This window comes from Procambarus clarkii, chromosome 11 (assembly GCF_040958095.1).
Source record: "Procambarus clarkii isolate CNS0578487 chromosome 11, FALCON_Pclarkii_2.0, whole genome shotgun sequence".
NCBI lineage: Eukaryota > Metazoa > Arthropoda > Malacostraca > Decapoda > Cambaridae > Procambarus > Procambarus clarkii.
In genome coordinates, this window is record NC_091160.1 from 34317270 (window position 1) to 34340668 (window position 23399).

The 23399-nt window shown below is 37.8% G+C and overlaps 1 protein-coding gene and 1 long non-coding RNA gene across 2 annotated transcripts in view; one reads left to right on the forward strand and one right to left on the reverse strand.

Annotated features, from left to right (window-relative positions):
* On the reverse strand, window positions 1-21303 carry Agps (alkyldihydroxyacetonephosphate synthase). The gene is made up of 13 exons (XM_045742447.2): window positions 21059-21303; window positions 19623-19718; window positions 18832-18968; window positions 17793-17942; window positions 15888-16039; window positions 15181-15317; window positions 13518-13696; window positions 12861-13040; window positions 11593-11718; window positions 10252-10382; window positions 9944-10058; window positions 9132-9265; window positions 1-8910 (listed from the first exon to the last, which is right to left on the reverse strand). The coding sequence occupies exons 1-13, from the start codon at window positions 21286-21288 to the stop codon at window positions 8731-8733; spliced, it is 1947 nt and encodes a 648-aa protein (XP_045598403.2). The 5' UTR covers window positions 21289-21303; the 3' UTR covers window positions 1-8730.
* LOC123758272 (uncharacterized) overlaps window positions 18395-23399 on the forward strand; it is a 12917-nt gene continuing 7912 nt past the window's right edge. The window contains exon 1 of the long non-coding RNA XR_011228072.1: window positions 18395-18755. This is a non-coding gene — a long non-coding RNA (uncharacterized lncRNA). The remainder of the gene's footprint in view (window positions 18756-23399) is intronic.

Below are 23399 nucleotides of genomic sequence, written 5' to 3' on the forward strand. Positions count from 1 at the left end.
TATCAGTTTACATTTTATTCTTAAAGCAGGAAAACAAACAATATACCGTGCCTTGTAGTCAAAATTGGTCATAGCATGCAATGAATGACACTACCCTGCAAATGATTCAGCAACTCTTCAACATGCATAGTAGTAACAGCTGTCATACTACTGTACCAAATATAATGTGTACAGTACCATGGGCTCTACAAGTCAATTTATACTTGCTATAGACCTGTGAAATCATAATTAAATCTACCATTGATATTTTCAAAATACAACTAAGATATAAACAATTCTTCTAGTCAATTAGCATTTAACCACCTCAAACGCGTGCACCAAGCTCTCAACAAAATGTGTTCTTTTTATGCTTTCCAATCAAGTTCAGCTTCGGTAACTAACAGTGATGTAACTGTAAATAAACACAGTACGCAGTACGGTAAAGTTGAGAGTTCAGCACAATCATAAAATACACCATGATAAAACTTCTAATACTCCAGTACACTAAAAATTTATTTGCATGCAATTTAATACATATCAAAATTTTTTTTATCAATCTGCTAATCAATATAGTTTCTTGTTAAGGACAGAAAGCCTGTTAGGCGTATCCAGGTCCCACTAGGTCAACATCCAACCTTTCCTTGAATAAAATTCCACCAACAGTTGCCTACCAACTCCCTATTTACTGCTAGGTTAACGGAGGTATTAAGGGTAAGGGAACATGTCTAAACATCTCTTTATGTGTGGGAAGTAAACCCAGACTATCCAGTAGTGAGCAGATGCTCACAAAAACTATTTCAATGTATTCTAATTTATGCACAATTAGGCAAATATGTGCAAGAAATTATTATTTATATACCCCTGGTGGGTGGGGGTGTGGGTGTGTGGCTACTCACAACTGTGTGAGTAGCACAACTACTCACCTAGTTGTGCTTGAGGGGGTTGAGCTCTGGCTCTTTGGTCCTGCCTCTCAACTGGCAATCAACTGGTGTACAGATTTCTGAACCTATTTGGCTCTATCATATCTACATTTGAAACTGTGTATGGAGTCAGCCTCCACCACATCACTGCCTAATGCACTCCATCTGTTAACTACTCTGACACTGAAAAAGTTCTTTCTAATGTCCCTGTGGCTCGTTTGGGTACTCGGTTTCCACCTGTTTCCCCTTGTTTACGTACCATTCATGCTAAATAGTTTGTCTTTGTCCAAACTACCCTGAGAATTTTATGTGTGGTTATGTCTCTCCTTACTCCTGTCTTCCAGGGACATGAGGGTTGGCTTCCGTAGCCTTTCCTCTTAGCTCATACATCTTGGTTCTGGGATTAATCTGGTGTTTTCTGAACACCAGTCAAAAAAATAACTGATTTTATGACAAATGCAGTCCTGAAAACAAAACACTTGCAAACATTTAAACATTTATTTTTACAAAGATTTTGGTATCAAAATTTGCACAAATATGTTCTACCATTTTAACTAATAAAACAAAATTGTGACAAAAGATAGCAAGAGAAGCATTTATTCTAATTACTGAATATTGCATAGAAGTAAATGCAATATAAAAAAGGTTGTTTGCAAGTCATGGTCTAGGGAGCCGGTCGGCCGAGCGGACAGCACGCTGGACTTGTGATCCTGTGGTCCCGGGTTCGATCCCGGGCGCCGGCGAGAAACAATGGGCAAAAGTTTCTTTCACCCTATGCCCCTGTTACCTAGCAGTAAAATAGGTACCTGGGTGTTAGTCAGCTGTCACGGGCTGCTTCCTGGGGGTGGAGGCCTGGTCGAGGACCGGGCCGCGGGGACACTAAAGCCCCGAAATCATCTCAAGATAACCTCAAGATAGCACAATTGAATCCGTTTGAGTAAATTCCAATACAATACGTATATAAAAAATTAAAGGGATATTAGACTTTAAAACTCATTTAGGCAAGAAAGAGACTACTGTATGTCAGAATTTACTTGGGTAATTCAGCATGGGTCAAAAATGAGTTAGCTAGGATATACTCCACATATTTTATCAGTGACTTAGTTTTCATATCTTCATATTTTGATACTTGGGTTTGTACCGTATAAGGTAAACTTTATGGTGGACAATAGTCTTGCCGTGTCAAACAATAGCAAGCACAATTTCACTTCCATGAAACTTATGTAGTTTGGTATCAAATACAAAGTACTTTATGTACTTTGGTATCAAATACAAAGTACTTTATGTACTTTGATATCAAATACAAAGTACTTTATGTACTTTGATATCAAATACAAAGTACTTTATGTAGTTTGGTATCAAATACAAAGTACTTTATGTACTTTGGTATCAAATACAGAGTACTTTATGTACTTTGGTATCAAATACTAAGTACTTTATGTACTTTGGTATCAAATACAAAGTACTTTATGTACTTTGGTATCAAATACTAAGTACTTTATGTACTTTGGTATCAAATACTAAGTACTTTATGTACTTTGGTATCAAATACTAAGTACTTTATGTACTTTGGTATCAAATACAAAGTACTTTATGTACTTTGGTATCAAATACAAAGTACTTTATGTACTTTGGTATCAAATACAAAGTACTCTATGTACTTTGGTATCAAATGCAAAGTACTTTATGTACTTTGGTATCAAATGCAAAGTACTTTATGTACTTTGGTATCAAATACAAAGTACTTTATGTAGTTTGGTATCAAATACAAAGTACTTTATGTACTTTGGTATCAAATACAAAGTACTCTATGTACTTTGGTATCAAATACAAAGTACTTTATGTACTTTGGTATCAAATACAAAGTACTCTATGTACTTTGGTATCAAATACAAAGTACTTTATGTACTTTGGTATCAAATACAAAGTACTTTATGTACTTTGATATCAAATACAAAGTACTTTATGTACTTTGATATCAAATACAAAGTACTTTATGTAGTTTGGTATCAAATACAAAGTACTTTATGTACTTTGGTATCAAATACAGAGTACTTTATGTACTTTGGTATCAAATACCTTTCACCAACTAGTACTACAATGTACACAATGACATTTTGATGTCCAATAACTTCACAAAACCTAGTGACATTACCTCATTACAAACTATTACAAATTATATAAAAAAAATCTCACTACTAATACCAAGAAATATTTCATAATAATATTAGAATATTTGTTATGATCACTTGACATTCCATCTAAGGAAATTACAATGCATGTTAAGGTATCCACCTGAACTAAACATGACTTTTGAAGCTGAACAATTAATCAGCAGCAGAATTATGGTGGTACAAATATGCTATCTCATTATTTAGCATTAGTTAATGCCCACAATGTACAACTCATACTTCTGAAAGCTTCATGGCATCTTAAAATATGGTTTAACTATTCAAGTAATACCGACGTACATCACAATGAAAAATTTATCACAGATGTACATGTCATGACAAAATGAGTATCTCACGAACAATAAATGCCTCGGGCACAGCAGTGTTAAAGAAATAACTAAACACATGGTGTACGTACCGAGGCACACATCTTTGTTAACAGACAGCAAATGAAAGAAAAAATTACTTATGATTAGAACACTTAAAACCCCTTTGTAAAACTATCCTTGATCCACTGAACTTGGTTATCTTACTCGTGTAAACTCAAGTAACACTAACACGCAAACAAAGTCTCACAATTGTGATACATATATCTGTAACAATCATCTATATTCAAATTTATATTTTCTAGAAATGAAACTCACATTCTAATAAAACATTCTCCACACTGCAAATTTATTACAAAACTGGATAAAAATCAAATTATCAAACATCACCCTTATCAGCAACACGAAGTTGAAACATAAGTTAAGAAATATCATCCAAATACTTAAAAACCTCTGCCTTTTTCCATCAATTAGTTTTCCAGCAGATGCTCATCTCATCAATTAAAACAAAAACAAAAATGAAGCTATACCATACTGGCATCCTTGGGAAAATGTATCGGCAAATACAGTACATAGAAAATACAATCACACACAACTGATGCACTAATACAGATACAAAAAGCTAATCAAAGTTATAGGTAAAAGATGAATTATGGATCTGGAGCAAATGTGTTGCTATTAAAGAATGCAGTGGGCATGAACAGAGAATGCTGGCCATGTACAAAGAATGCAGGCCATGTACATAGAATGCAGGCTATGTACATAGAATGCAGGCCATGTACAAAGAATGCAGGCCATGTACGAAGAATGCAGGCCATGTACGAAGAATGCAGGCCATGTACAAAGAATGCAAGCCATAAACAAAAAACATTTCAGGTAGGAATGGTAATACATTGACTAGTAGCCATAAAAAGCTTAAGCTACAAAACATTCACTTTAACTTATTACACTCAAGTGTGACATTATACATGAAACCACATCATTAACATCGGTCACCATAATACCAAAAAAAAATATTACCTACTGCCTTCAGTGCAGTGTAACAAAATTCACGTTCTCCATTCGTAATAATGTGTCATATTTACAGAAAAAAGATTAGGCAACATTTGTAAAATCTTTTTCAAAAACTTTAGTCACACTTCTATATTAACGTGTCGGTGGTGACCGCAATCATCTAACTACTTGCCGAGGAATACTACACAAGTGACTTGACCCCCAATATGAAACCTTTGGGAGCTGGAGCGTAAAGATAGTTATTATATGTTTCATATGTATTAGAAATATGAGGAAACCAAAAGCTCAAGAATAAACATAAAAGGCAACTTCTCATGCCAACATGTAACATAACAAGAGTAGATGTAGAGGACCTTGGTCAAGTACAGCATGCAAGCCTCTTATGATGTGCGGCTTAAACACGGATAAACGGATGTATAATTATGTACATATTTTCCATTAGACCTCAAATTAAAGAGCATCACACAAAGCATTCAATGCAAGTTGCCTCATTAACGGGAAATATGAAACATAAAATTTATTTTTACTGTACGTCCTCGCGCACGGTACTGTACGTGAGTACGTGTACAGTACTGTACGTGTACACATACTACTGTAGTGTCCTACTGTACACGAATATTGACGAGCACTGTTGCAATGATTTATCACTTGGAATATTTTCTAAACAAATTTGTTCTTATATTACATTGATTTTTTAATTCCACTATAGTTTCCCTGAAGGAATGCCAATTAAATAGTTAGACTGTTAACTGTAAAAAAAAATCAAAGCTGATGTTCATCTAAAGTAATGTATCTTTAAATCTTCAGCTTATCATGAACTAAAAGCCTAAAGTACTATAAATACTTCTCCTGAAATTATTAAGTGAATAATTAACATACAGTATAACCAATTTAATACCACAATTACTGTAAAAATTTAAAATATATACTTTTATCTCAATTTTGGTCAACATTTTGTTATGGTTTTCACCTGCATTCAGGCTTTTATCTCCATTTCAATATACCGTACTTGGCTAAATCAAAAAAACATCTCACCAAGAGAGCATTCCAGATTCTTTTAACTGTGTTGACTAAGCTAAAGGAACATCCTTCTACAAGCCCACACCAACTTCGCTGTACACATATGGTTATGAAACCATCTCTCGAGAGTTAACTGAAAAACAGTACAGGACCAGTACTGTACCTTTAAAATTACCTATTCTGTTTCTACAACATGACTAAATAAATCTACTAGACTAATATTCGAAATGTACATCAAGGAACTCTCACCTAAAACATGACCTAGAAATGAATTCTCTCCAAAAAGGGATGTTTGATCCAGAGGAAAGAATTAAGCATTTTGCATCACCCAACCATCACACACCTAGGGGAGCCGGTCGGCCGAGCGGACAGCACGCTGGACTTGTGATCCTGTGGTCCTGGGTTCGATCCCAGGTGCCGGCGAGAAACAATGGGCAGAGTTTCTTTCACCCTATGCTCCTGTTACCTAGCAGTAAATAGGTACCTGGGTGTTAGTCAGCTGTCACGGGCTGCTTCCTGGGGGTGGAGGCCTGGTCGAAGACCGGGCCGCGGGGACACTAAAGCCCCGAAATCATCTCAAGATAACCTCAAGATAACCAAAATACAACTTCCCAATAGAACACTGATTCAGGTACAAAGCCTCTCCACTTAGCTCACTTAATTCAGATAAAAAAAAAAAAATTATACTAGACTGACTAATCAAATCACAGCACTCAACTAACAAAATGGGCAATGAAGATACGAGAATTATACTAGCGAGATCAAAACCAGTAGCAAATTCTAGGAACGATCAAGAAATGTTCAATTCAGACACAATAAACCTTTACAGTACAGAATATACACCACGTTATGCCATGATTGACGTCCTCAAATCAATAAATTCCAGTCGCAAGACAAATAGTATAAAGCCGCAGAAATCGTGGCTTTGTGCCAACAGACTTGTGCAACACTTACTAACGTGCAGCGAGTAAATAGTAACACTAACGTTCCCTACCATTAATGTAAATTATGACTTGTGCATAACAGCCGTTGTTCAAGTAGAGAGGGCATTTCTTTTGGGGGGAAAACTGCTATTATACCAGTCACAAGTTCCATAAACCACTTTCCAAATTTCTGGATTGAATCAGAAGGCAACAAACTAGCTTTTTCTCTGCCTGAATTTGTAACATGCTAACTGGAAACATAACCCTCCAAACCTGGGCTAAAACCCCTATACACAACAGGAGCAGAAACACTTCAAATAGTCATTCAGCACTTGAAGCCTCAAAACACTTTCACGCAAGAACTGCATTTATCAACAGACATTGTAAAGTTGTACCAACTTTTAGTCCTTTTTATTACGTCCTTAATTATAAAACTTTTAAAAATCAAGATTCCAACATGCGATTTGGCACAAACTCTCATACTAGGCAGCTAGTGTGAAAGTTAGTATGAATTATGTATAATGACTAATACGAAGATGTATCATCAGTGCATAAGGCACAAAATAATTATGGAATCCATAATGTAATTATATATATATATATATATATATGTATGCCTGTGTGTTGTGTAAACATATAATTGTGCATGTTGTGTATATGCATGCACCTATACGTACATGTGCGTGTATTTTTATGCACATGCACATCTGTCTGTCCTTGCCAAGTTCTGCTCATCGAGATGTGCTTGCAGTACCGAGCAATTTTTTTAGACCTGCTTTGTGCAGGCGTGTACTTTTATGTGGCTACAGCTATGCAAGCATACACCGAGACACACATGCATATATGTACATGTACACATACACACACAAGATCTACTACAGTACAAAGCAGTACTCAACAACAATGATTTATAAGACAATTTTCTTAATATTCCTTCCTTGGTTTTAGTATAGCAATTTCCTTTAAAATACACACATACACACTCATAAGTGCAACTGTTTTACTTAAACCTTAGTATCCACCATAAAAGAAAACAAATATGTATGTTTTGGAGTTTTAGTCAAGAATTTCACACATACAAATTTCATCTCTTACAAGAAAAACCAATTGCTTATTCCAAATTGTTGTAATAAATAAGTCTTCTTTAGTGCTACTGTACACCGCATAAAATGATATCATACCTAACTGTGGGTGTCATCTTCAACATACACTCGTGCCACTTCTAGTGCAGCAAATCTGGTTTAAGAAACCACTAAAAAGTTTCATGTCTTATGACAAAACATTTCTAAGCAGTTGTATTATCAAGACATTCATGGATGCCTACAATATCGGTAGCAATTTAAAGTTAATTAAGAAACGCCAAAGTTTCCTTGCATGTGCTAAACTTCACATAGATGAGATGTGAAGCGGGGTGGGTTGTGTTGGGTTGGCTTAACATTCTGTACAGTACCAGTACATAATTACAGTTCAAGAGAGAACTGGATAAGCAGCTCCAAAGGATACCTGATCAACTGGGCTGTGACTCATACGTCAGGCTGCGAGCAGCCGCGTCCACCAGCCTGGTTGATCAGTCCAGCAACCAGGAGACCTGGTCGACTACCGGGCCACGGGGACGATAAGCCCCGGAAGCACTTCAAGGTAACCACCCGACTTCACCAGGTAAATTCACCATTTTCATTTGCAACTAAAGTCAATAACTAATTCCTGTAAAAAACTAATTAATAGGAAATAAGAGGGGGACAGAAAATAAATGGAATTGAAAAAAAAAACCTGCTTTCATTAATATAATAACATACTGTACATCTATAGCATAACCTACGACGAGAGTACCAAACCACACAACACAAGATGGAGAAACGACAGTGTTTCGGTCCATCCTGGACCCATTATCAAGTCGTGATCACAAGACATGACAATGAATGGTCCAGGAAGGACTGAAATGTCGTTGTTTCTCTGTCTTCTGATGTGTTCTTTAGTTATCATATCTTCAGCCACGTTATTGTGACTCGTCGTCTGCATAACCCATAACATTGCTAGTTCAGTATATAATAGAACCATTTGTTAAAAAGATTCATACATATTTGTTTTCTTTCAAATAAAGCAATGAAATTTTATATTCATATATATATATATGTTTATTTATAACCATATGGATTAATATTCTAAAATTTTCAATACCACATTTATAAAAAATTTAATCCTGATATTAAACTGATAAAAATTGGTATAATTTTGTAAAGTGAATTTGATACTGGTGTACATTATATAACTATGATGACACCAACATCTTTCTTCCACTAGAATGCACATTAACATCTGTAACAAACCAACAAGATGAACAATTCAGGTCCAGCCAAACCGTACAGCCAAATGATCTTTACAACAAATTGCCACTAGCAAAAATGTTTTCAGGATCAAAATACTCCTTAATAGCTCTGACTGCACCTATGCTCGGCTCCGAGAAGGTTCGACTCATCCACTCGCGTCTTATCTTCCCAACACCATGATGGTGGGAGATGCTCCCGCCACACCCCAGGATCTCGTTACGAGCGTTACCCTAAAGGATGACATTTAAGCCGTTTAATGTGACGGTAATAAAATTGCTTGTGTTATATTATAAAAGGAAGATAGTACTAGAACATCACTTAGGAAGCTTGCTCTGGGAAGTCTTCCAAAAGCCTTATGATTATAACAACACATTTGCATCTGATATTCTGATATATATAATAACACGCTAACATCAACTATAATACTAAAAATGACAATTTAAATACTTACCTCAATCTCTTCATATACATGCACAGGATCCGAGAGGCCTCGATAGTTGAAGGCAAAGTAGAAATACACACAGGCACCGGCATCATACGTTTGAGTTACTCGGCACGTAACAAACGTGTGTTTGATACCCCTCTCTGTAAACATTCATTTTGGGAATTAAGTTGCTAAGCTTATCTTATGGTTTGCAAGGTAACAAATATACTTTGTTCCCTAAACATTATAAGAAATACATTGCACAAGAAGATGCAATTGTTTTGACTTCTACTGCCAAAAATATCATTACCTAGGTAAAAGGGCAAATATTTAATCACACTGCCATTATCATTATTTGATGATTGTTTTATTAGCTATATTTAAAATAGCGTTTTCTGCACCTCAATTTTGTGGACATTTTTGTACTGCCTTTTCTCTACATAATTAGAATTCTGCTTGCTTCTAGTTCTATTTTTTGTCACCAACTAAGTGACTATTCCAAATCGTAAATGGTTCATACACTGGGGATTGACCATCATACAATAAATTGGTTTTTACCATAAAGATCTAAGATGTCAGGTTATAAGACACACACACCCATACAGGTACATATATATACATAATGTTTCTTAGCTGTGACTTGATAAGGGGCTAGGATGGGCCAAAACGTTTTCACTTGCATTTAATTTCATATGCATGGGTTAAATTATTTGAATGATATTATTGTAACATTCTCTGCATATTAAAATCTACTATACAGTATTTGCAAACGTAAATAAATCTTCAATATAAAATGAAAGCAACATTTAATTTCAAACTGAGCCCTTAAATTCACTAACCTTTACATTCAGACTTGATGCGATGCTTCACATTGTGACAGAGGGTATACACACGATCCCAGGGTACAGACGTTTCAAAAGACTCGGCAACTACACCATAGTCAAATCCCAAATCCTGAAAAACAATATTCAACATTATTTACAAAGCAGCATACCAACTGTATAAATATGGTCTTCAGCCCAATGAATTTTATACTACAGAAGTTAAAAATGAACAATTCAGACGTGCCATTCTGATAATATCCCAGTTACGACTGAATCTAGACGTTACTGAAGAGAAGGGCCAATTCTAGCTATAAACAACTCACCCTTATGTAGGCTATAACAAAAGTCAACATATAGCCTCTTTCACCATTTGCTTCCCCTGCAGGGATGCCCCCATTGTTCAGTGCTATGTCATATATCCGCTTCTCCTGTGTAGCCACCTCTTGCTCACAACCTATTAAAACGGAGTAATGTAGTCTCAGTACATCTATAATAAAATAATTGTCCTCATCTTGACCCATGCAGACCATTAATCATTCCACTCTCTCATAAAAGCATTTTTTTACACAAAATCTGCACACAACAGCTTAGCATTTCATTACAATACTATACTGTTATATTTTTAAGTCTTCCAATCTATCAACATAACATTAAAAAACAAAAGAAATAGGTTTGATGGATATAAATTGAACGAGAAAAGGAAAAAGACAACAATACAATGACGAGAATAAAGCTATGTAAAATTTGTAAGGATAAAATACAGTATACACAAAAATAACAATTCGGGAAACTGGAAGCTCTTCTAGAAATAAGAAAGACAGTGCAACATTAAGACTGGTGGTGGAGTAAATAGTAATGTTAAAAGAAAATTGGAGAAAGATAATATTCTCACAGTCCATTATTGCAGGTTGAAGCATCCACTTTGAAAATCGTACTCGAAAAATAATACTTTTGGTCAATATCTGCATGCAGGTGCTCGAATCGAGTCTCCAAACAGCCGAGGACCACAAGTGGATGGAACTTGGGTTCCCTTGTGTTGTGCGGCATGAACAACAGGTTCAATATAAAGACACCGAGAGTGATGCAGTTGAGAATACCACATGAGAAACTAGCAATAATTACTGTACTACCATGTTTTTATGCTAAACATGGTGAAAATACAAATTACAATGACAAAAATATGCCGATATAAGCCTTACTTCCAGGAAATTTGTGATAAATCGTCAAATTTGCGGGTACAGTATTGATAAGGAGTACTGTATGCATAAATGAAACAGAGAAAAACAAAGTGAAAAACAAAGACTGAACATTTTTCTTTTGTCGGTGGATGATTTGTTTTGGGTGTTTACATGCCAGGATACTAACATAGGGTCAATACTGTATTCCCGAGTGTCGTCAAAGAAATTATATTAATGTAAATTCAGTTCTTTCTTATATGATAAACTGATACACTAATGCAATGACTGGAAGGATTAGAATTTAGTCAGAGTTTGCTCGATGACTAAATCACCAAACATTATTCAACTTTTCACTCTTCTAAAATGGCCTAAAGATACGTTGAGTATCCACTCTGCAAACTGAAGCAAGAACATGGGATAAAAATTAGTAATTAAGAAACCTTAGGTATATACGGTACACACAACTCAAGAGAGGCATTACAGTACCTTCAAAGAGAAGAGTTGCCACGCACATTGTGTCCAAGTTGAAACCTCGAATACGTGTAATATACATTTTCTTTATGCCATCACTGAGCAAGCCCATCAAGCCTGTTGGAGGCTTTAGAGCATGACCTGGAAAAAAAGATCCAGTGTTATTTAAACAAAAATTATATATGTATATATGCGAACAAGCCTGAATGGCTTGTGATGGTCAAGCGGATTAAGGCGTCCTGTAGTTACCAGTTGCATTGCTCCTGGTTCGAGTCACTTCTGGGGTGCGAGTTTTCAGTCGTCATATGTATATATATATATTATATATAATTTCATTAAATACAAAATATTTTCGGAGAGTTGAATGAACAGAATTAAAATCACAGAACTTCTAGATTCTTCCAAGGTGATAAGTGCATGAATACTTCCTAGAACCCCACACACCATTATGACACCCAAGACTTGTTGCTTTAAGGCAAGTGCAGTACAGTACTGTATATGCAGCTCTTGGACCCATTTATCCGAGACTTGGGAGTATCAAATTCATTTACTGCATGTCCGAGACCTATAGGTGTTGCAAATGAATCACATTTTTATAAGAACAGTGTCATGTATTTTTGTACACAGGTAAAGTGGCACCTTTGATGATTGCAGCTAGACAAAGGTTAAAATAACAATTTACAGGAACAATTTTACATCCAGTTGTATGAGCAAGCAAAGGGTTGGTGATGGAGGAAATGTTGTGCGACAGTGCTGCCTGCATGCAGTGCTGCCTGCACGCAGTGCTGCCTGCATGCAGTGCTGCCTGCACGCAGTGCTGCCTGCATGCAGTGCTGCCTGCATGCAGTGCTGCCTGCATGCAGTGCTGCCTGCATGCAGTGCTGCAGCACGAAAAACAGTATGTGCCTTTAATGATCTTTTCTTATATTGGTTCACCACATGGTTTATCCAGAACCTGGGATGGGAAGCCTGTTAGGTTTATTGAAGTCCCTTGGGCTAATTTCCAAACTTCCCAGGATACAAACCACAACATTTGCCTAACACCTCCTGGGTACCTATTTACCGACAGTTGGCTAGAAAGAGGAAACGCCATCCAAATGCTTCTGTCCTACCGCAGGACCTTACAATTTGGACCCAACTGTGCTTACCACTGCTCCCCCCCCCCCCCCACCCCATGAGGGTGGCAAATGCACATAAATGATGATCAATGTTGATAATACTGTATCCTTAAGAGAAATATCAGTGTTATTAAAGAACAAAATTACGCAATACAAATCCCTCACCAAATTTGAACTGTTCATTATCCATCAAGCGTATGGAGGCTGGTTGGCAGCGTTGTAGAGCAACTTCACGCATACAACTCACACCACTTGTAAAATCTGGAAACGCAATGGAGCCATAGTGCTGGACAAGAGGTAAAGGCCGCACCTTCATGGTCACCTCCGTCACCACGCCCAGTATACCTGAAACATAAAATAAAATACAACTTATTAAACCCTCTTTGTTCATTCAAGGTGAAAATATCAGTCACTTATTAACTTAATAATTGTTTACTTCATCACAGTGTGTATGTCTAGTCCAAGAATCATCAATAGCAGTGCTTTAATTTCTTCTTAAGCACTGGAATTCTGATGCTGTGATCGTCAAAACTGCAATGCATGAAGTGTGATAACAGGTTGGCAGAAGACCACAAATGAGCTACTATACAATTGTCTCATGTAATGATAATACTGTATACCAAGATCATGATTTTAGACTGGTCAAGTTTTGCTTTTAGATTACACCCACACATCACCATTACCAAACTTCCCAGAGAAAAACAGGAAATGGTTTAGTGAAAAGGATGTAAAACATTAAAATCACCTATACATTTTTGTCATTCACAAAAAACAAAAGAAAATATAATCTGCCAATTCAGGAAGCTAAAGAAAAAAAGTTACCTTCAGATCCAAGAATGAAGTGGTGGACATCTGGGCCAGCCGACACTCTGGGTCCAGCTGTGTAACGCTCTACAGTGCCCTTGGGTGTAACCACTTTTAACTGAACTAAAAGGTCTTCAATATTTCCATAAATATTTTTCTTCATTCCTGATGCTCTTGTTGCAACCCATCCACCGAGACTGGGTAGAAAGGCAAAATAAAGACCATTATCATCAAAAGGACATGTGCTTTTGTACATCCATGATATTGTATATCAGAAAAAAAAAGAATAACAAAATACAGTACTGTATACATATAACAAATGTATAAAAATTGGGTGAGGGTGTGTGTGTGTAGGGTGTGTGTGAGTTGTGGTCAGGTGGCTGTGAGCAAGATTGAGTACGAGTGAGTTGGAGGGCTACAATTAATTAGTATTGTACAGTGCTGCTAATTACCTAGTTTTATTAAGCCTGATGAGTTTAGCACCTATTCTCAAAGTTCAAGAACTTTCCTTGAAGTTCTGTCTCGGTAAGTTCCTCGTACACTTCTGTCATTCTCAGTGAATTAATCATTTACTATCCTCAGATTCATCACCTGTTCCTTAAAAGTGTTGTCTTCTTGGTGTGGCTGTGAAGCAACTAGAGTTGAGTTTTTGCTTTATCTGCATTGTTGTTTTCCAATTGCCTTTCGGCTAGCTTCTCACTCAGCAGTACTCATTCCTGGCCCACTGGAATCCCTCTGTTATTATTGTAGTTTTCCCTAGTGCTGATGTTGCTGCTTTTCATTTTTGGTTAAACCAAAAGTAAATTCTATCTTTCATTATCTTTCCTATGAACATTGTTAAATTTGGTGACTGTTTCTCAGCCTCTTTTTGTAGAAGTGAACAATTTTTTTTATCTTCCCAAAGTTTTATATCCTAAGGTCGCCTTAACAGGAAGTCTCTCATCTCTATATACTTTCCCCCTTGGTATGCCAGCTTTCTACCATCTGGTTGTTCAGTGAAGAATGCCCTAAAACCTGTATACTCAGCTTAACTTTTATTTGTCTACCCGATTGTCATATTCCTCCATTACAAGTTAAGAGCAGTGTGAGAGACTAAACTTTTATCTATCTGTAATATGTGGATTTAGCGTTCATCTGCTAGTAGTACTGTATTTCAAGGAACCAGTACACGAAAAATGACAGTGAATGCATGTCGAAGGGAAAGAGGAGTCTATATTTCCAGATATGAAATTCATGTAACAACCCCATTTAGCCAGGTGTGCTTTTCATTCTTTACAATTATCTTTACAAACGGGACACAATATAGCTGCTTTCAACCCAATGCCTCGAGTTGCCTACCACCTTACCCAGACAAGCACAGTCATTACCCAGTCCAATGCTTGCCAATTTTTGGGTTTTCTTTTATCCAATGAAGCAGGTGCTATAGGTTTTTAGGAAACTAGCTGGATATGGCTGCATTTACTCTATAGTATACTTTGTTTTTAACAATAAAATAAAATAAAATAAAATAAAAGGGAACCCCTCTTATAGAACAGTCACTCTAGGGCACAGTTTTGCAGTGAAATTACCTGAACCCATAGTCACTGAAAATTAGAGAAATGACAAGGACGAGACAGATTTTAACTTCAATACACAACAGAAAAATTACAATAAGAAAACTTACTCCTGTGATCTCCCTTACCTAGAAAATTCATAGGAATCAGGTTCATGGCCAGTAGTGTAGCCTCGGGCTTGAAGTTGTCTCTCAAGATCTTGCCCGATAATCCCTGCTTCTATCCTTGCCGTTAGGTTCTTCTCATCTAACCATAAGATACGACACTGAAAAAACATACCTTCGTGATATCCTTCAACAACCAGACGTTTGACAAGGAAATATCAAAATATATGTACTTAAGACTACCTTATTCTTATGAGGCATATATAACCTCCTTATTCTGTTTTGAAAACATTTAACTCCACTTCTAAGCAAACTCCTTCACTATCATATATGCTTAGCTTCCAGCAGCAGCAGGAAAGAGCCCAGAAATAACATAAGCAAGATTAAAAACTGAACACGCCAATCTATTCATCCAAAGTGTTTACCTAAAGCTTTTAAAATCTTGCTACAGGCTCTGCAATTCCATATATAACTCAGATTGGGATAATAACTTTCCTAACAAAAACTTGATTGAATTTACTCTCAACAACACAATAAAGCCATATAATTTTGTCTTTAATGAAAATTTGTCAAACAAGGAAAGATATTCCCAGATAAAAAGAGTGTGCATTTCATTTATGTATTATTGTTCCTATACAGAGGTGCAAATAAACTAAATAAATGAATCAATACAAATCCTCAAGATTCAAACAAAATATCTTATGTATACTGCACATCTCTTTCAGACTCACCATCTGCGAGGTATCGAGGGACACAATCATCCTGCTCTCCTCCTCTGGACATAACAAAGCTCCGGAAACGCTCGTCCCTCCACCAAATGGAATTAGAGCCACCTGGCATCTACCGGCCAAGTCAACAAGTTTCTCCACCTCACTATGGTTTTCTGGAGAAAATTAAACACCAGGGTACTGTATGCCAAAACTATCAGATGATTAAAAACATCACATACCAAACATTATAGGGAAAATGAGACACCACGAGTATCCCGCCAAAGACACACCGAAACTACAACGTTGATACAATGTTGGAACAAGTTTTAACACCTCCTAACCAGTTATAACAACCAATATAGCAAGTTGTAACAACGTTCTAATACGTCATAAACACGTTAAGCCAAGCTGTAACAACTGTATTACAAGTTGTAACAAGTGGAAAATAGAGACAGTTTCAGTTTGTGTTTCTAGGGATAGCTCTTATCTTGTAACCACACTTGGCTAATTACACTTTGGTAGAACTACATTAGCTTCAGCTTTTCTCCATACATGTTTTTTACAATTTTAATTTTCTCCGATAAGTCTTATTATTACCCCCCACCTTGTCTAACGTGCCTATCACCGTAAGACAGTTTATAGTACTGTATATGTATCCCTTTATTTGATACTCTGCTGAAAATCCTGGTTTCAACAGTTACTTACGCTCCTGTGATGGCAACAACATCTATTTGCAACATCTATTGGCAACAACATCTATTTGCAACATCTATTGGCAACAACATCTATTTGCCTGAAACGCTATGCGTACTAGTGGCTTTAGGTATTGTATGTACTACCTCTATCTTTAAATCTGAAACGCTATGCGTACTAGTGGCTTTAGGTACTGTATGTACTACCTCTATCTTTAAATCTAACAGAATGTTTGTACTGTAACGCTGCAGCTATGTATGTACTGTTCGTAAATATATTATTATTATTATCTATTACAGTATTTCCAAACACACTAGTAAACTTAACTCGTCCATTTTGTTTAGAATACTCCTGCCACTTGTGAAGTACAGTATATATACACCTCAATAGCATTATGATTTGCATGCCTGCATCAATCTTTGTTACCACTATCTGAAAAATACTTCTTAAAACCTTTCACGTTTTCAAATTTGCCATAGAATTGTCAAAAGTATATTTAAGAATACATTAGATTTGCATAGTATTTGTCCAGCCAATACAACAATTGATACCACTTGTGCTAAATCATTCATCACCCAGTTAATTGTCAAATATGATCGGTATACTTCCCTCGGCCCTAATTAACTTCATTGATGTCCTAAATTTGGTCATTAATTCCTCGCAATATTCCCCAATATAATAGCCACCATCATTGAGAAACACTATGGATGTCTTCCCATTTCCAGCCACTGTGATATTAATGTTATCAATAATACCTGGACAGCACACCAGCATTCTCTTCTGTCTAATCTGGTTACAGAATGTCTTATATGTAACCTGTTAGCGCCCAACTATCGGTATGCTTTTACCTTGCTTGCCAATGCTCTTCATTGTCCTATCTTTGTTGCCCCATATAACCCCATCACTGTGCTCTCCACGAAGGCACAGCAAAAGAAATTATCGTTTCGATCCTCTTCTGTACATGACCTGGATTTTCTCGTTTCTCGCCTTTGGGTAATTTGTACACACTCGCAGATTCTTTCTCAGCTCCACACTCTCTCTCTTATAAACACTAATTTTTTCTCAAAGTTGTTCCACCTCTACTTTCAAAACACCGCACAATGTAAACAAGGTCCGAGACAAAATTATCTATTTGATAATAAAGAGTGCTATACAGTTAATGGATACATTGATCAAATTGAATATACAATATGTTCAATGAAACTCTGAAGTAACTATGGTGTTAAGACTTACTTGGCCATACGACTAGATCTGGAATTCTTGGAAACATTCCTTCTCTAAGAGTAAATATCTCTGCCAGTGTATGACCATGAGCGCGGAACAGACGATCTTCTCCATCTATGCTATGGGTGATCCCCTCTGTCTGTATTTCATCCAGGAACTCTGCAAACATGTATTTAAATACTAATAACAAATTTACTAATTCATTATCATTGCCCCCATCTTCCTCTGGATAGAAAATATCAGTCTGGAACCAAACAGGAAAAAAACACAGAAAAAAGAAACTGAAGAGATTACAATGGACACTCGTTCACTCGCCATATCTTACAATATATTATCACTGATAATTAAAACACTACTCCAGCAAATCCTCCACAGCAGCACTCCACCACACACACCCACACACATCCACACCCACACCCACACCCACACACATCCACACCCACACACACATACTAGGTGTACACTGCTCACATACACTATTGTCATAGTGGAGGGGGTACCCAGCTATGCCCGAGTCTCAACCCCTCTCACCACCTTTATCCCCCCCTCTTCCCCCACCCCCCGTTCTCAGAAAAATTATACAACAAATAACTGAAATTGCTAAAAAAAAAAAAAAAAGTCCAGATAACACAACCAATATTTCAGATTTGGAAAATTCCACAGGAAGTGGAGGGAGGGGGGGGGGGGTCAGATGCTGATATTTCTAGATAGTGTGACACTGGAGCCAACCCAAACTGGTCTATGACCGTCCCATACTCAACCTGCTTCATGTGTGAAAGTCGGGCGAGGCCAGCCCCAAGCATCTGGCCTTCAACCTTGGGCAGACACTCTCTCTTATAAAGAAATGGAACACGGGCCTTTTGTCACGCACGGGCCCCTCGTCCTGCATGGCCCCCTCGTCACGTATGGGTCCCTTGTCCCGCAATGCCTCTTGTCACACACGACCGTTCGTCATGCAAGACCCCACTCAATGTAACCCAAGCAAATTTCTGTCATTGCATCCACACACATCTATTCAAGTAGGATCTTACTGTATGTAATTATATACCTTGCTGTATAGTAGGTTGGGGAAAGTCTTGGGGTCGAGGTAGAGGTTGTGGTGGGGTGTAGTCATCGAAGTTGACCCCTAACGTCGCTTTCACCCAGTCGGCAAAGTGAGGTAAAACCAGGTTGCCAATTTTGTACCTTTAAAAGTAATACAAAACCATAGCCCTCTTTATCATATTGTTGGTAGTTTTGCTAATCTTTGAGACAAACATAAATACTGTACTGTAATGTAATCTAGACTAGGCCTTTGAAGAGAGCCAGTTCCCCAGCATTCAAAGTTAATGATCGCCATTCACCTTTTTCATAAGGAACATCTAAAACTGGCAAATCTACACATGCTCCCAAGATGTTGTACTGCCCTAAAGTGCCAGATAAACAAATCTTAATACAGTACTAATACATCTTAATACACTAACATTTTTCCAATGGTGGTTTGCGTACCAAATCATACTGACATATGAGCCTAAACACTTTATTATCATTTGCTAAAAAGGTTAAAAATAAAATATAAAAACAATGACTTCATGCTTGCCAAATTTTAATGTTTTTAGCACTGTAACAAATATATTCTCATGCTATAATTATTTATACTAAATATTTGACAACAAAATATTGCAATCAGGGCAATACTGTAATCATAAACTGTATTTGAAGCACCACATTTAGGGCAATAAACATTATTATTATTTTGAATTTAAGTACACTAGGAAGCCTTATTATTATTATAATATGTGGAAATAACTAATCATGCTTGTTAATGAGTAAATTATTCGAGTTACACTGGACGCTCACCTGTCTCCCGTAAACGCCACATAGTAGTCCTTCTCCTTGTGCACCACGAACTTAGAGTCCTTGTATCCCCACCCATTCCATTTTAGCAATTCTTGCCTGTGGGAAGAAACGTTATTTTATCGATTTACGATTTTCACAAAATATGCCACCAAGGTCACCAAACATACATGGTGCAACACTTTGTGTATGCTAGATATCCAACGAGTCCAAGGTGACCGATGTCTTCCATTGATGGCGTCGTGTTATCGTGTTGGCACTATTTAATTATACTTAAAATGGAAGACCGGGGGAAACAGTACGGAGCAATCTTAAGGGACAAATGCCACCTTCCTGACAATGTCAGTCAAAGCACTTGGCTATTCGACCTGACAGGCCAGTCTGAATGTAGACCCGGTTCATCTAATTATCCAAAGCTATCCAAGTCTACTTAAAGCTACCCAAAGCTTTCTAGTATTATGTAAGTAGTGAAGAAATGTGATATATTTACTCACTATAATGTTGGTGCCGAATGTAGAACATGAAAAAATATATTTTTACTCTGAAATAATATAATTTCATAGTGAAATTGAGCTCATCTAATTACCCAAAGTCACGACATTGTCGCTTGGATCATCGACTCAGCCACTTGGGCTGGACGGCAGAGCGACGGTCTCGCGTTATGTAGGTCGGTGTTCAATCCCCGACCGTCCAAGTGGTTGGGCACCATCCCATCCCCCCGTCCCACGTTCCATCCCAAATCCTTATCCTGATCCTTTCCCAGTGCTATATAGTCATAATGGCTTGGCACTTTCCCCTTGATAGTTCAATTCAAATTCTGTGTAGCATGACCTGCACTTTGTTTCGTCTAATTTCGTTATAAAATTATATTATTTCTGAGTAAAAATATATATTTTTTCAAGTTCTACGTTCATCACCAACATTATAGCAAGTAAATATATATGTCTTCATTACTTACGTAATGTTAGGAAGCTATGAGTAGCTTTGGGAAATTAGGTGAACCCTGTAGAGCTGTTCGACCACCGGACTGATGCCGAACGTAGAGCTGCTCGACCACCGGACTGGTGGTCGACCAGTCCGAACGTAGAACTGCTCGACCACTGGACTGGTGGTCGACCAGTCCGAACGTAGAACTGCTCGACCACCGGACTGGTGGTCGACCAGTCCGAACGTAGAACTGCTCGACCACCGGACTGATGCCCGACCAGTCTGAACATAGAGCTGCTCGACCACCGGACTGATGGTCGACCAGTCCAAACGTAGAGCTGCTAGATCACCGGACTGGTGGTCGACCAGTCCGAACGTAGAACTGCTCGACCACCGGACTGATGCCCGACCAGTCCAAACGTAGAGCTGCTCGACCACCAGACTGATGGCCGACCAGTCCGACCATACAGCTGCCTAAACAAAGCTGCCTGACCACCTGACACAGGACTCACCTCCTCCTGGGGACTGTGTTCCGAGGCTCCACAGGCTTGCCTGGGGTCTGGTCTTGGCCCCGCCCCGCCGCCGCCCCTGCCGCCGCCCACACCACCCCTTGCCGCCCCTCTCCAGCCCCACCCTCACGCCCTGTGGAGGGTGCGGCCTCGCCTGCGGCCTCCTCCCGCCTCCTGCGGCCACTCAGGTGTCTGTTGATGACAGAGAGCCTTTGAGGAGCAGACGACGCCATGGCTGTTGTGGTCCCACTGGCTAACCTCCTCCACACACACCCGCTTCCTTCAATCTCTTTACAATCTCACACTTTTACAAGCAAATAATATGCATTATGTCCTTAAAAACATTAAATATTACAATTAACCATACGGAAATTATTTTAATTTAAATTTTGTGTTATTCAAATGAAAGCGGCCTATCTTGTTATCTCTGTTCGTCGCATTAATCAAAAAAATTGATATTAATACTACCAAAAATACCCATTATCCGCTGAAAATCATAGTCACACAATATCCAGAATATTTATATATATAGGGATTAAAATTAACAATATAATATTTCAAATTAATTAATAATATAACAAATGATAATATAATATACATTCAATTAACGAAAGCGACGCATATTTGCCCTATCGATTGAGAGCTATAACCTTGGCAATTGATGAAATCGTAAATCTGTTTTATTATTAAATATATATATATATATATATATATATATATATATATATATATATATATATATGTCGTACCTAGTAGCCAGAATGCACTTCTCAGCCTACTATGCAAGGCCCGATTTGCCTAATAAGCCAAGTTTTCATGATTTAATTGTTTTTCGACTACCTAACCTACCTAACCTAACCTAACCTAACTTTTTTGGCTACCTAACCTAACCTAACCTATAAAGATAGGTTAGGTTAGGTTAGGTAGGGTTGGTTAGGTTCGGTCATATATCTACGTTAATTTTATCTCCAATAAAAAACAATTGACCTCATACATAATGAAATGGGTAGCTTTATCATTTCACAAGAAAAAAATTAGAGAAAATATATTAATTCAGGAAAACTTGGCTTATTAGGCAAATCGGGCCTTGCATAGTAGGCTGAGAAGTGAGTTCTGGCTACTAGGTACGACATATATATATATATATATATATATATATATATATAATGCAGAAGCTCATTGGTCGCTTACCCAGTTATCTTGCTAGTTAGTGGAGCTTTCTAGTCGTATGAGAAGTCAAGTACAATGATTATTCTTGAGTTTTCAGTTACGGTTGCATTAAAGGTTTAACGGGAAGGTGTCTCTGTTGAATGGCAACAGTCTCATCATGGTAGGAAGTCTGTTAACGGGAGGGTGTCTCTGTTGAATGGTAACAAAGCCATCATGGTAGGAAGTCTGTTAACGGGATGGTGTCCCTGTTGAATGGTAGCAATCTCATCATGGTAGGAAGTCTGTTAACGGGAGGGTGTCTCTGTTGAATGGTAGCAATCTCATCATGGTAGGAAATCTGTTAACGGGAGGGTGTCCCTGTTGAATGGTAACAAGCCATCATGGTAGGACGTCTGTTAACAGGAGGGTGTCCCTGTTGAAGGGTAACAAGCCATCATGGTAGGACGTCTGTTAACGGGAGGGTGTCCCTGTTGAAGGGTAACAAGCCATCATGGTAGGACGTCTGTTAACGGGAGGGTGTCCCTGTTGAAGGGTAACAAGCCATCATGGTAGGAACTCTGTTAACAGGAGTGTGTCCCTGTTGCGTTCCTATTACGCACCTGTTGGTCTCCCTGTCAACCATGGTGTCAGTAGCAACATACCAATAACATGAATAATACAGTAGGGATCGTTCGCGACTCACACTCAAGATTTTCGGGTTCGAATCCCCGCAGGGCTGAACAGAAATGGCTTGGGCGCGTTTTATCCACCTAATACCTCTGTTCACCTAGCAGTAATAAATAAGTACTTCTGAGTTATTCAGCTTACTATTGGGTTACATCCTGGGAAAGGGTCAGTGGTTCAACCAGCCAAACATGTATATATTTATATATATGTACACTGGCTGCCTGTCCCCCCGACGCAATGAATTACAATTATTGGTTAACAAGAAGACAAATAGGCATGACGATCGTTAATATAGCAAGAAGCAACCTCTTGGAAATTGAAATTGAAATTGAAATAAGTTTATTGAGGTAAAATCCACACAAAGGGATGAGGTAGCTCAAGCTATTCTCACCCCGTTCAGTACAACGTGTTAATACATACATAGACACACATCACAAACAATATACATATTACCGAACATTCTGAGAGATAAACATATACATTTCCTCCTTTACAAACCTCTTGGAAG